The sequence below is a fragment of the Symphalangus syndactylus genome, chromosome 8 (assembly GCF_028878055.3).
Source record: "Symphalangus syndactylus isolate Jambi chromosome 8, NHGRI_mSymSyn1-v2.1_pri, whole genome shotgun sequence".
In the NCBI taxonomy this organism is placed as follows: Eukaryota; Metazoa; Chordata; class Mammalia; order Primates; family Hylobatidae; genus Symphalangus; species Symphalangus syndactylus.
This window is the reverse complement of record NC_072430.2, coordinates 145,297,216-145,310,992: the sequence shown is the minus strand read 5'-3', so window position 1 is coordinate 145,310,992 and position 13,777 is coordinate 145,297,216. Positions and strand designations below refer to the sequence as shown.

Sequence of the window (13,777 nt, the reverse complement as noted above, 5' to 3'; positions counted from 1 at the left end):
CGGCACTCAGCAACAAGACACACCGGCGCCCACGACAGCACATGTGTCAAAAACAGTAAGTGAAAGAAGCTGGCACAGTGGAGGACCTGCCGTGTGTTCCACTGACCATGAAATTCAACTATGGCCAGGCACGGTGGCTCACGCTTGTAATCCCAGCACTTTGGGAGGCCGAGGCAGGTGGATCACTTGAGGTCAGGAGTTCGAGACCAGCCTGGCTGATGTGGTGAAACCCCATCTGTACTAAAAATACAAAAATTAGCTGGGCATGGTGGTGCACACCTGTAGTCCCAGCTAATCTGGAGGCTGAGGCAGGAGAATCGCTTGAACCCGGCAGGTGGAGGTTGTAGTGAGCTGAGATCGTGCCACTGCACTCCGGCTTGGGCAACAAGAGTGAAACTCCGTCTCAAAATAAATAAATAATAAATAAATAAATAAATAAGTTCAAATATGCCAGGCTGATCTATGGTCACAGAAGTCAGGCAGTTGAGGGGTGGGCACTGGCTGGATGGGAGCATCGGGGGCCTTCCATTGGAGGCTTCCACGTGTCATGGGCTCAGGTCCTGGCTGTGCGCTCTCCAGCACGCAGGTGCCCTTGTCCATGACAGGGGTCTCCAACCAACCCTGATGGCTTGGTCTTTCGGTGCACACCAAAATGGCACCCGGGTTCACCCGGATGTGGTGCGTGAGGACATTTGGGGGTGTGACTTCTGGGGCTAGAGTGTGGTGACAGCACCCCCTCCAGGAGAGGATCTACCCTGTGGGCTGCAGGACGAGGAGTGTCCCCCTGAAGTCCACAATCAGGCAGCTCAGGGAGCAGAGATGCTCTCCTGTCAGACTCTTTCACAGACCACTCCACACAGTGAGGAGAGGTGGCCAGGCCCTTTATTAAACATTCCTGGGAGGCTCACAGCCTGGGGACTGCAGCTCATTTGGAAGGCACTGGGTTCTGTGCCCAAGTGGACTGTTTCCAGGAGGTGCCACTGGAGGGAAAAGGGCTGCCTGGGGCCAGGGAGGCTGCCAGGTTCTGCCTCCTGGGCTGGGTCACTGGCTTTCCTGTCCCCAGGCCTGGAGGACCTTGCAGGGTCTGTTTGCTCCTGATCCTCCTGATCCCTCGGGGTGGGCATGGGCCAGGTGTGTGCCAGCGCCAGGTGTGTGCCAGCGGGCAGGTCACAGCTTCTTCTTGGGACAGTGCTGCAGGGCCGCCCTCAGGGCATCTATCACGTGGTCCACATTCTCGCGGGTGGCGTTGCAGCCCAGCAGGCCGATCCGCAGCACCTGGGGGGCACAGGCCCAGCTGATGTCAGTCTCCCCCCTGGGACCCGCCTGACCCTGGCCGACAGCTGGCCAGAGCCAGGATGGGCTCACCTGAGTGAGGACTACCCACCCAGTGTCCATAAGGGGAGCTGAGAGCCCCGTGCAGGTCACAGAGGGGGCCCCCGAACACCCAGGCCAGGGCAGGCTCTCCTCCCTCCGCACCCGCAGCCATACGGGAGGGCAGGGTGGTGCAGTGAAGGTCCCTCCCCACTGCCACTCAGAGACACAGCTGGGCCCAGGCGTGGGGCTTCCGGCCTGGTTCCAGGGTCTGCTCAGAGGGAAGGAAGGACGTTCTGAGTGGAATCATAAAGGCTGCACCCGGTGACCTCAGTGGGCTGGGGTGGGAGCAGGGGCGACAGGATACGCTTTACTGGATACCCCTTGGAGAGCGGGCCCTTCTGGATGCTCCTGCAGTGTGGGCTTTCGGATGACCCCAGCCTCCCCCGGACCTGGTACACAGTCCTGCTCAAGGAGGGGTGGCAGGTTTGGTTTCTGCAAAAGGCCCTCGAGGCGCTCCCTCTCACCTTCCCCGTGGAGGGCCCAAGGCCACCCATGATCTCAATGTCGAAGTGGTCCATGACGTAGCTGACGATGTCTCTCCAGTCATAGCCAGCGGGCACAGCCACAGCAGTGACGGTGGGCAGCCGGAGCGCCTGCAGGAGGGGCCTGGCTCAGTGTGTGGGTGAGAGGCCCTGCACGGACCTTTGTGACAGCTCTTGGCTGGCGCCATCTGCCCCAGCTTCAGGTTCCAGAGGAGCCGGGGGAGAAAGGGTCAGGAGAGAGCAGGGTCCCCACCCCTTAGGAGGCAGGGGATGGGCAACTTCCCACTGGGAGCTCACAGGCCGTCCTGAGATCCGGCATCAGAGGCCGGGAGCTGTGACTTCATGGCTCCTGCGGAGACTAATCCCTGGCCCCGGGGCCACACCACCGGGCAGCTGCCCCCTCCTTCTCAGGAGCCAGTGTCCCTCCTGAGGGGGCTGGGCAAGAGCCCCTCATCCTTCCCCATGGGTGCAAGGCTGCCCACTGCCAGGGGCCTCCTTACTGGGTCCTTCACGAAGAGCTGCAGCCCCAGTGCCTGCAGGCGCCCATGCAGATATGCCGCGGCCTCGCGGTGCTGGTGCCAGCTGTTCTCCAGGCCCTGTGTGGGAGATGGCGCTGGTGGGCAGTGGCATGGGTGGGGTGGGCAGGAAGCCCTGCCCTCTGTGGTGCAGGAGGAAGAACCTGACTCTGCAGGCCTTGGTGCAGGGGAGCCCCTGGAGCCCCCAGTTTGACTTTGCCTGGGGGCAGGGCCTGGGACTACCCCAGGGCAGGAGGAAACATCTGGGTCTGGGAGAGACAGAAGGAGTCTGTGAGAGACAGAGAGGGGGGTCTTCCTGTGGCCCCTGGGGGAGAAGAGGGGAGAGCGTCTTGCAGGGGGAGGGGGCTGGGCAGGGAGGGGAAGGGCTGTTGGGCTACACAGGGCTGGGGTGGATCAGGGCCAGGGCTTAGGGTGCTGGCTCCCAGGCCCCCTCTCCTCTCAGGGCCAGCTCCCCCGACCTGGCCTCCTCCCCAGCACTGCTCCTGCCTCAGCTCTGGGCAGGTGAGGGGTGGTCTCTCCAGCCCTGGGCCCCTCAGTGCCATCATCTCAGGTCATGGGTCCTCCCAGCCTCCAGCCACCAGTTCCCATGGCCACCCCAGGTGGGTCCCCTGGGGCAGCAGCTGCTCTCTACTCTGGCCCTGGCCTGTCTTCCCTGTGCATGTGCCCCTGCAATCTGCACTCTGCCAGGTCCCTGTGCCTCTGCCCTTGACTGTGCCCTGCTGTCTGGTCCTGTTCTCTTCCTTCTCCGCCCGGCTCACACCCCCCACCCACCTTTACGACCCTAGAGCCTTTCCCTGTGTGAGTGCCTGACCCCTCGCCTTCCCCTGGGGGTGCGGGTGGCATTTAGCTTACAGGGGCACCCTGGCACTAACCCAGCCCTAGGTAGTGGCTTTATGAGTGGACCCAGGAGGACAAACGTGGCAGGCACGGCCTTGCAACCTCACGGGAAGCTGGCTGCAGCCCGGGGACCCTTCCTGGACTCTGGACTGGTGGCTGGCAGTGGGCCCTGTGGAACACAGGACCCAGATGAAAGTAGGTGGCCCAGCAGAGCTCCTGGGCCTGTGGCCATTCTCAGCCGCCTGCGTCCTGAGAGTGTGGATGTTGCAGTGGCCAAATCAACCCCTGATCACACCCAAGTGCTCATGCTCAGCTCTTGCCCTGCCATAGGCGCTGGACAAGGCTGCAGGAACTGCCAACCCCTCACTTTACATCCACGCCCACCTATCTGTGGGCATGTCTCTGGCCCCTTTGGCCTCCCCTTCTCCCAGCCCACCCACTCACCGGGCCTCACTTACTGCTTCACACAGCAATGGAAGGGTTGGGAGCATCCACACCTGCCCCATTGCTGCATCTGTCCCTGGGGCTGTGTCCCCCTGGCCCTGCCCACAGCCAGTGCACCCGGGGCCCTGTCCTCGCTCCCCCACTCCCACTGAGGGTCTCTCTCTGGCAGGCTCCCTTCTCTGTGCACCAGGGACGGTTCCTTCTCTGCAGGCCGCGCCCTCGACAATCCAGCCAGTGGCCCTGTCTCCTCCTGTGGAGTGCAGCCCACGCACCTGTTCCGCAATGAGGGCCAGGCTCTCTCTCAGGCTGTACAGGCTGATGACAGGGATCGTGTGATGGTACCTGGAAGACACGAGGGGGCTTGGTCCAGCACCATGGGCAGGGTCGGGGGCAGATGGGACATTAGCTCTGTCTGCCCCAGCCCCAACAGCACAGGCTCTCTGACCACAGGCCGGTACCCTCTGCAGGAGTCCTGTCCGGGTTCAGAACTTTGGACCAGGAAGGCAGCTTCATCTGCCAGGGAGAGCATGGCTCTGTGTAGGGCCCAGCCAGGATGCAGTGGGTGGCTGCAGGAGCAGACACACACGCCACTACCTCCCTGCCGAGCCCCTCAGCCCCAACGTGCCTGTGAAGCCGGCACTGGCTCTCTGTACCCACTGGGCTAGGGCACCATTCCTGGCGCCTTGTTCCTGTGTGTAACGTAAGGGGCCTTGGGTTTATGGCCAAGGTTGTCTTTTGAGAAGGGGTAAGCTGAGGCCCAGGAGTGGGGAGATATGGCAGGGCCAGGTCCAAAGTGCCCGAGGGTGTGCTGGGACCTCTGGGGGGTACAGTGTTTGTGGAAGGGGCAGTGGGGGCCATGACCCTGCCCAGAGCCTTGGACCAATCGAGGAATAGGGGAACCCAGGGTGGGGCATTTGACTGCCTGATGCAGGTGGATTCTGGGGCTCTAGTTGGGGTTCTTGAGGCATGAAGGTGGGGGGCTCCGAGAATCCCTGAGTGCAGTGAGAGGCCAGCCCCCCACCTCTCAGCCATGCCCAGCGCCCCCCACCTTCCCGTCCCTGCTGGGCCTCACATCCTGGGCTGGTCGTCACAGCCCCAGAAGTTGGCCAGCCACTTGATGTCCAGGTAGAAGGAGAAGGGCTTCGTCTTGCGGGAGTACATCTTCTTTCTGGGGAGGAAGAAGCAGCCTGAGCACCAGCCCCTCAGTTTGGGCTGAAGGCCAGGGCGGTCTTGCTGGCTGTCCTGTTTCACAGGAGTGAGACATGGTAGGGCCCCCAGGAGGGCCTGCCCCAGCTGCATTTGTGCTCTGGGGCCAGTGTGGGACCGGGCGGGTCGTGGGTCCTTCAGCTGTCCAGTCCCGCTGGCCCTTGGGCCCAGCCTGTGTGACCCTGCCACGGGGGCACCGAGGCCAGCTCCCTCCGCTCTGTGTGCCCCTTTCTCTCCCCCAGCCCCTCCTACAGGGTCAGACTTCATTTCTCACATCACCCAAAGGTGACTGCTTTCGGGCCCCAGGGGACAGTGGCCAGGCTTGAAACTTTAAATGTGTCTGTCTCTACAACTCCAGATTGAGGGGCCAGCCCTGGCCTCTCCCCAGGCTCCTGACTCACACCCAGCCGCCTCCTTCACCCTCCCTTGTGGTCCAGCAGGCATCTCAAACCTCCCACGTCCAACACTGAATTCCTGACTTCTCCCCGAAGGCCTCTCTGTTCTGGGGAAAGGCACCTCCAGTTGCCAGGCTGCAGCTGGATGGGAACCGCCTGTGAGGCCTGGTCCCCTTCCCCCACCCCCTGCCCGGCCTGGCTCAGAATCTGGACACCAGGAGCGGGAGGTGAGATTGGGACTGCAGGGGGCACTGTGTGTGGCCCACGTTGTCCCTTGGGGCAGCCCCTGGAAGCTGAGCCAGGGCGGAGGCCGGTTGGGGCGCTGGGCCCCAGGCCCTCAGTCCTTTCCCGGCCACTCCTTGGTGTGAAGCTGGGAACTTCCAGAGCGGCGGACTCTGCACCCTGTGCACGCCCGTGGCCCTCCCCTCGCCCGGCCTCCCCACTCCCTGTGAATGAAGTGCCTTTGGCCTCCCAGAGGGTGGGCAGGAGAGCGCCAGGTGCTGGAGGAGACTGGGGAGCCCTTCCCGCCTGGCTCCCGCCCCTCCCGCCTCAGGCCACCTGAGCTCCCTGCAAGCCCAGCTCTGCACAGAGGCGAGGGTCTGTGGGTCACTCACTTGGCCTTGTCACTGAAGGAGATGAGCGAGGTCCCTGGAGGGGCGTTCAGGGCCTTCTGGGAACCCGAGTACAGGATGTCGATGCCTGTAGATGGGTGGTTTGCTCGGGTGGGTGAGCCCCACCTCAGGGCCGGCCAGTCCAGCGGGATGCCTGCCTGGCTAATGGGCTGGTGGGCTACGACCCCACCAAGAATCCGTACACGATGGGAGGGGAGATGTGGAAGGGAGTCCTAGGTTCAAATCTGGGCACTGCTGCGTGGCAGCCATGACCTCAGGCCTGAGCGTTTTAGCGCAGCTTCTCCCTCCGCTGTGCTGGTCCCCAGGGACAGCCCTGCCACCCCAGGCACCATGTCCCTGGGGCCCTCCCCAGGTCCCTCCTTTCAGTAGTAGTTTGAGGATCAGCCCAGAAATCCCTCCCTTCCTGCCTGAGAACTCCCAAATCAGGAGGGGCTCTGCAGAAACAGACAGGCTCCCATGGGGTGGGTAGGCAGGCACCGCAGTGGATGACAGTGGGTGCAGGGTGCAGGCTCTCCCCCGTAAGCGGATGGGCACAGGAGGATCCTTGGCCCCTCGGCCGGCCTGGCTGAGGTTGCCTGCAAGGTGACCCTGACAGTGGTGCTCACGGCTATGGGCTGCCTGGCAGGGCGTAGGGCAGATGTGAAACTGAGCCTCTGGGGGGTTGGGCAGAGGGGTCTCCTACGCCTGATTGACTGGAGCCCTGGCCCTTCCTCTTCCCACCGCTTCTACTACTGCTCTGGGGCGTCTCAAATGTCCCCCACCAGGAGCTGTCCCTCCTGCCAGCCCCTATGCCTGGATCTGAAAGCTCAGTGGAAGCACTGGGGTGCCGGGTAGTTCATGGAGCCGCTCTTGCCCCAGTAGGGAGCGAGCGTTTCCCTGGGCCGGGTGGAGACGGGGCTGAATCCGCAGCGGCGGCTGCCGGACGCGCGCTTCCAGCAGGGCTTCCTGCACGCGGAGCCCCAAGGCTGCTTGGGCTGGGCAGGGCCCTCAGAGCACACCCTTACCTTGCTGGTCCATGTAAAGGGGGGTCCCACCCAGGGACACCACCGAATCCACCAGGAGCAGGCACTTGTACCTGGAGAGGTGGGGGACGGAACGGAGGGCAGCAGGTGAGGCAGGGGCCGCTGGAGGGTTTGGGCCCCAGGCTGGATGGGGTTTCTGAGCCTCAGGCTGGCAAGGAAGGGGGGGTACCTCCCACCTGCACCCCAGGAGTTGGCCAGTTGCCTTCTCCTGCCTGTCAGGATCCGTCAGGACCTGTGGCTCTTCCTTTCCCAGCCCTGAGCATTGGAGCAGAGGGAGCTGGGGGAGTGAGGGAGCATCACGGCCCTGGTGAGACTCAGCTGCAGGGCCCCGCAGCGGTGCTGAAGAGGGTCAGCCGGGCAGTATGTGGTTGCCCAGGGACAGCGGGCACCTGAGGGCCTGTGTGGACCCCAGGGACCAGGGTGGCACCAGGCTGGGCCTCCCTCTGCCAGCAGCTGCTTGGCCCAGCCGCTGGCCAGAATTCAGGCCGGAGGGGACAGTCCCAGAACAGCTCAAGCAGCAGTGCCACAAATTCTCACCCTCCTCCACCTCCGTGTTCACAAATTCTCACCCTCCTCCACCTCCATGTTCACAAACTCACCCTCCTCCACCTCCGTGTTCACAAACTCACCCTCCTCCACCTCCGTGTTCACAAACTCACCCTCCTCCACCTCCATGTTCACAAACTCACCCTCCTCCACCTCCATGTTCACAAACTCACCCTCCTCCACCTCCATGTTCACAAATTCTCACCCTCCTCCACCTCCATGTTCACAAACTCACCCTCCTCCACCTCCGTGTTCACAAATTCTCACCCTCCTCCACCTCCGTGTTCACAAATTCTCACCCTCCTCCACCTCCATGTTCACAAATTCTCACCCTCCTCCACCTCCGTGTTCACAAACTCTCACCCTCCTCCATCTCCGTGTTCACAAACTCTCACCCTCCTCCACCTCCGTGTTCACAAACTCACCCTCCTCCACCTCCGTGTTCACAAACTCTCACCCTCCTCCACCTCCGTGTTCACAAACTCACCCTCCTCCACCTCCGTGTTCACAAACTCTCACCCTCCTCCACCTCCGTGTTCACAAACTCACCCTCCTCCACCTCCGTGTTCACAAACTCTCACCCTCCTCCACCTCCATGTTCACAAATTCACCCTCCTCCACCTCCGTGTTCACAAACTCTCACCCTCCTCCACCTCCGTGTTCACAAACTCTCACCCTCCTCCACCTCCGTGTTCACAAACTCTCACCCTCCTCCACCTCCATGTTCACAAACTCACCCTCCTCCACCTCCGTGTTCACAAATTCTCACCCTCCTCCACCTCCGTGTTCACAAACTCACCCTCCTCCACCTCCATGTTCACAAACTCACCCTCCTCCACCTCCATGTTCACAAACTCACCCTCCTCCACCTCCATGTTCACAAATTCACCCTCCTCCACCTCCGTGTTCACAAACTCTCACCCTCCTCCACCTCCGTGTTCACAAACTCACCCTCCTCCACCTCCATGTTCACAAACTCTCACCCTCCTCCACCTCCATGTTCACAAACTCACCCTCCTCCACCTCCATGTTCACAAACTCTCACCCTCCTCCACCTCCGTGTTCACAAACTCTCACCCTCCTCCACCTCCGTGTTCACAAACTCACCCTCCTCCACCTCCACGTTTTCTTGCAAAGAAAAAAAAGACACAGAAAGTGTCTCGTGCTGGTCACAGGTGGGGACGGCCTGGGTGTTGCTGAAGGTGGCAGGTTATGTTTGTGAGCTTTATTCATGGCCACGGGCCATGCAGCCAGCTGTCTGGGCTGGGGCCCTGTCAGAAGGACCCTCCCTGGCTGTGGAGTTTCTCTCCTCTGTCCTGTGCTCAGACCTGCAGACGGGACTGCTGGGTCCCAAGGGGCCCTGTCCCCATTTCTCAGGAATCCCATCTGACTCCATTCAAGGCCCTGCCCTGTGCACCCCCATGCGGGGGTGAGGGAGGCTGGAGGAGGGAAGTGGAGGGCATCAGGCAGCTTTAGTGTCCTGGCAATCTCGGGGTGAGCTGGGGACAGGCTCTGGTAAGATATGGAGGTCTGCACCAAGCCCTCTTCAGCCATGGGGACAGAGGTCAGTGGGCACTATGAGGGCGCTCGGCCAGGGAGCACCTGAGCCTGCCCCAGACCTGGGGTTGTCTTTAGACTCAGCTGAAAGCAAAGAGGACCTGGGAGGTGCCTGCACCCCACACCATGTGACAGAGGCCGGGGTGGGGACCAGGGGCAGACGGACCAGAGGGGCCAGTGCCCACCCCTCCCCACAGCCTGGCTCTGAGCTGCGCTCCCGCCCACCGCCCTGGGGCCAGGCTCACCTGTGGCAGAGTTCCCCGAAGCCGTCGAGGGGCTGCAGCACGCCGGTGGACGACTCCCCGTGGGTTAAGAACAGCAGTACTGGCTTGTGCCGGGCCAGGCCCTGGGGAAGCAGGGATGGCTGCAGGTGGAGCTCAGAGGTGCAGGGACCAGGACCCCACCACAAACCCTCCCGGGGCGGTGCAGCTCCAGGTAGCAGGGGCTGGGCCTGCCTCAACCCCTCCCTGATGGTGTGCATGGGAGGAGGGGCTGGGGCGTCTCCGCTCTGGGAGGAGGGCTTTTCCAAGAACAGGACTTTTGTGCAGAGATGGAGGAAGGGTGTCCCCAGCCTGTTGCCTGGCCTGTGAGGGCTGTTGCTAGATGGACTGAGTCCCTACCCTCCGGGTAGGCTGAGGTTGACTTCAGCCCACAGGGTGGGGTATCCTGAGTGTCAGGGACATGTTCTGCATCCTGGACCCCAACTCAGCCTCCTGCCTCTAGCCCCTCTGGCCCTGCCCACAGGACCAGGCTCCTGACTCAGTTTCCTGCCAGACAGAAGCCTCCCTACCAGTCTTCCCATAATTCCCAGGTAATGGAACCCTCCCCTGTGGCCTCACAGATGCTAGGATGGGCTGAGGGCCAGCTACCAGCCTCCCGGCTTCCAGGCGGCCCCTGAGCCAGCATGATCCCCCCCAACCTCCTCCCGGCCCTGACCCCCACCCTGGGTCCCCTACCTCCTCCACCTCCTGCAGGGTGTAATGGCCTCCAGGGTCCTTGGTCATCGGGTGCACTCGGGCTCCTGGGTGCAGGACAGAGTGGGCCGTGAGTGTCCCGCACACGCTGCAGAAGCCATTGTTGGGCACCCATGGCCCTGCTGAGCAGGGGGGCCCTGCGAGGGCTGGACCCCGCCCACCGTGGCACCCTGGCTGCCTGCCTGAAGAGGAGGGTGGACTCTGCCCAATGGCAGCCTCTCTGTGTGTAGAGCCAGGGCCTTCTTGACCCCCCGGCTGTTGGAGCCAGTGCTCCTGGGGCGCTCTTGACAGAACTCAGCTCAGATGCCCTTTCCCAGGCCACACTGACCAGTGCCCTCCCAAGCAGGGAGTGAGCTCCCGGGGGTCGGGGCTGCACCTGGCCCAGGACTGGCACAAGGAGTGTGCCTGGCCCAGGGCTGGCACAAGGAGTGTACCTGGTCCAGGGCTGGCACACCACAGGTGTGATGGATGAGACTGAAGGATGAGGGCCAAATGAGGCAGCAGCCTTGCCCTCTGTTGGAGCTGGGGACTCCAGGAATCAGGCCCTCATCCCCTCCCTCTCTCTGCCCTATCCTGTGTGCTGTTCAGGGCCAGGTTGTGGGAGGGGAAGAACCTGCGGCTGAGGGGACAGAATGGGGACAAGGAAGGCCATATACCACAGGCATCTGAGCCTGCGTGCCCTGATGTCCACTTGGGGTCCTGGCCTCTGCCGACCCTGCGTCCCCTTGAAAAGTTTGTGGACTTGGGGTTGGGACCCTCTTGGCTGTCATGGTTGTGTATTAGCCAACATGGCCATTATGGAGCTGACCGAGCTGATGTCCCTCAATGCCACAATCAATCATTAAACCCAGGGCACACTCCTGCTCCTGTCTCTCTCCCAGAAAAGTGTACTCTGGAGGCGAATACTCTGCCCATTCCTCCGTATTTTGTGGATCACATCAAGATTCCAGAAGGAAAGCTGCGGAGATTTGAGGGGAGGCTTCAGCTTCTGAAACCCCACCCTGTCACAGAGCAGAGCTGGTGCCTGGGGCCCTGGACCTCGGCTGGGGCTCTCAGGAGTGTGTGCTGGGACCAGAGGTTTCCCTGTAGTTCTGTCCCCCACACGCTCCAGAAACAGCTCAAGGAGACTGGGGGGATCGGGGCACCTGTGCTGCTCCCAGCCCTATCAGAGTCAGGCCCCATGAGTGCCCTGACACCGCCTAGAGGAGGCAGCGGGCTGGCAGGAGGTTCGTGCGCACAGGGCCACAAGGTGGGTAAGCACTCACCCAGGAATGGGGGCTGCCAGCTTCAAACAGAGGGAGGCCAGGGAGGCCTTGAAAGATGGATCCAGAGCCATCCCCACCTGGCCCTCTCCCTTACCCATGCGCTCCCCGATGTCCACGGCTCGCTGCCCCCAAATGCCATTGGCCCCAACCAGGAAGGAGTCCCCAGGCTCCAGCACATTGACCAGGGCGGCCTCCAGGGCACAGTGTCCCGAGCCAGAGATGACCAGTGTGAGTGGGTTCCTGGTCTGGAACACGTACTGGATGCCTTCCTTGATCTCGTCCATGATCTGCGTGCGGGTGGGTATAGGGTGAGACCCAGGCTCCCCGCCTCCCCAAGTAAGGAGGCAGTGACCCCCTTCCCTCGTCCACGATCTGTGGGTGGGTACAGGGGTGAGACCCAGGCCCCCTGAGTGAGGAAGCAGTGACCCCTCCCCTTGTCCATGATCTGCAGGTGGGAACACGGGTGAGACCCAGGCCCCCCGAGTGACCCCCACTCCTACCTGGTACATATCCTTGTTCATGGGCCCGATCATCTGCAGCCCCCCGGCTGCCATGGTGCGAGGAGGCAGGTTGGAGGGACCGGGCCCCATTAGGAGCCGGTTGGGGATGGAGAGGGGCTTGAGCAGGGCCTTGGGCGGGGGTACCAGCAGCTTGTGAGAGGCCATGGTCCGCACCCAACCTGCCGCTTGAGGACCTGGGGCTGCACTGGCCTTGGCCAGACCCTGGAACATTTCCCGGCAGGGCGGACACAGAGGTGAGAGGTGAGGATTGGTGGATGGGCTTCCGTGGCAGCCCTGCCTTTTGCTTTTGTTCCCTGAGCCTTATCTGTGCTTGTCCTGCGGGTCAGGGCCAGGCAGCAGGGGACTAAGCCCTCAGGCAGAGGGAGCCCCCAGGGCTGAGTGACAGAAAAACATAGTGTGACAAAGCTGTCCTCACCCCAGCCCTCCTCGCTCCCACTCTGAGTCCTGCACGTCCAGCCGCTCTGATCCTGCTTAGCTCAGGGGTGAGAGAAGTGTTCCTTAAAGGGTCGGAGAACAGATCACTGAGGCTTGGCAGGCCCTGTGGTCTATGTTGAAACAACTCAACCCTGCTGTGTGCTTGCAAAGCAGCTGCCAGAGGTGTGGGCGTGTTCCTATAAAACATTTACAAAAAAGCAGGTGGCAGGCCAGATTGGGCCCATGGACTGTGGTTTGCTGACCCTGGCGCAGCTGATGGCAAGGCTTGTAAACCAAAACTAAAAATCGAAGGCCCCCCACCAACCATCTGAGTGGGGTTCCCTGTCTGCCAGGGCACTCTAAACTTTAACCCAGAAGACGTTCAGGCCATGCCACATCATACCCCCCAGCATTAACATCGACATAGACCTTAAGTCTGATAGGAAGCATTTACCATCTATTTTCTCTCTAAAGCCCGCTACCTGGAGGCATTGTCTGCTCTCCACAACCCCTATTTCATAACCCAGACACTCCTTTCTGCAGAAAATAACTCTTCAATCAGTTGCCAATCAAAATATGTTTAAATCTACCTATGACCTGGAAGCCCCCCAATTCAAGTTGTCCCACCCTTCCAGATGGAACCGATGTAAATCTCCCATGAATTGCTCGATGCCTCATGTCTCCCTAAAATGTATAAAAGCAAGCTGTGCCCCGACCACCTTGGGCACTTGTGGTCAGGGGTGCACCCTTGAGCTTGGCAAGGATGTCCTCCCTCCTGAGGCTGTACTGCGGGTGCATCCTTAGCCTTGGAAACAAAAACTTTCTAAATTAATTGAGACCTGTTTCAGGTACTTTTTGGTTTACAGGCTCAACTTGGCAAGCAAACCTGCATGGTATACAGACACACACAAGGCAGGGGTTGTACAGTGAGTTTCGGCATGCTGCATTCCAGAGATGTATAGAAATTCTAGTTATGTATAAGTTTTAGGTTGAAAAGAGGCCTGGAACCAGGTGCCAACTTCAGATAATAGGGAAGTCTAATTACTTCTACATTTCTCAAATAAAGAGTTTCCCCGCCACCCACCCCGCCTGGGGCCTGCTTGATGGTTGCCAGGTAATCTTTGCCGTCCTCATTTTCCCTCTGACAAATATCTTGGTGAAATCTTTGACCCTTCCTTTTCCACCATGCTTATGTCCACCTGCTTCCTGTTGGGGTCTCAAGAAAGGGGAAACAGCACAGTGAAGAGGGGTGTCCAGTGCGCCTGGCTACTTGCTGCTGAGAGGGAGTTCGGGGGGATAGGTCGTGCTTTCCCCTTTCTTGCTCTCAGTCATGAAGGGAATAAAGGGTCATGAAAACTTGTGCACGGAGGCACGTGATGGGATTCCATCGAGAAGCCCCATGTAAACGGGAGCTGCAGTTGCAGGCCGGTGTTGGGACTGCATAGCCTTCTGCAGGTGGAATTGTTGTCATCTGGAACCTAGAAACGTAATCAGAGCATTAAAAAGGCAGGGACCAAATATTAACAGAAAAATGACAGAAGATAAAGGTCTAAGGAATGGGAGAAGTCAAGT

At 60.8% G+C, this 13,777-nt stretch overlaps 1 protein-coding gene across 1 annotated transcript; it reads right to left on the bottom strand.

Moving 5' to 3' along the window:
* Positions 1-998: 998 nt before the first annotated feature.
* AGXT (alanine--glyoxylate aminotransferase) lies at positions 999-11,971 on the bottom strand. The gene is made up of 11 exons (XM_055287889.1): positions 11,771-11,971; positions 11,365-11,557; positions 9,988-10,052; positions 9,277-9,377; positions 6,911-6,981; positions 5,889-5,973; positions 4,746-4,841; positions 3,946-4,015; positions 2,357-2,452; positions 1,839-1,967; positions 999-1,275 (listed from the first exon to the last, which is right to left on the bottom strand). Exons 1-11 carry the CDS (start codon positions 11,933-11,935, stop codon positions 1,168-1,170), a joined length of 1,179 nt encoding a protein of 392 aa, XP_055143864.1. The 5' UTR covers positions 11,936-11,971; the 3' UTR covers positions 999-1,167.
* Between the last annotated feature and the right edge of the window lie 1,806 nt (positions 11,972-13,777).

Coding starts and splice junctions, on each gene's coding strand:
- AGXT (XM_055287889.1), bottom strand. CDS start 11,935: ATGGCCTCTCACAAGCTGCTGGTACCCCCGCCCAAGGCCCTGCTCAAG. Junction 4,842..5,888: donor TCCTTCAGTGACAAGGCCAA/GTGAGTGACCCA, acceptor CTTCCTCCCCAG/AAAGAAGATGTACTCCCGCA. Junction 1,276..1,838: donor TTGGGCCCTCCACGGGGAAG/GTGAGAGGGAGC, acceptor TGTGCCCCCCAG/GTGCTGCGGATCGGCCTGCT.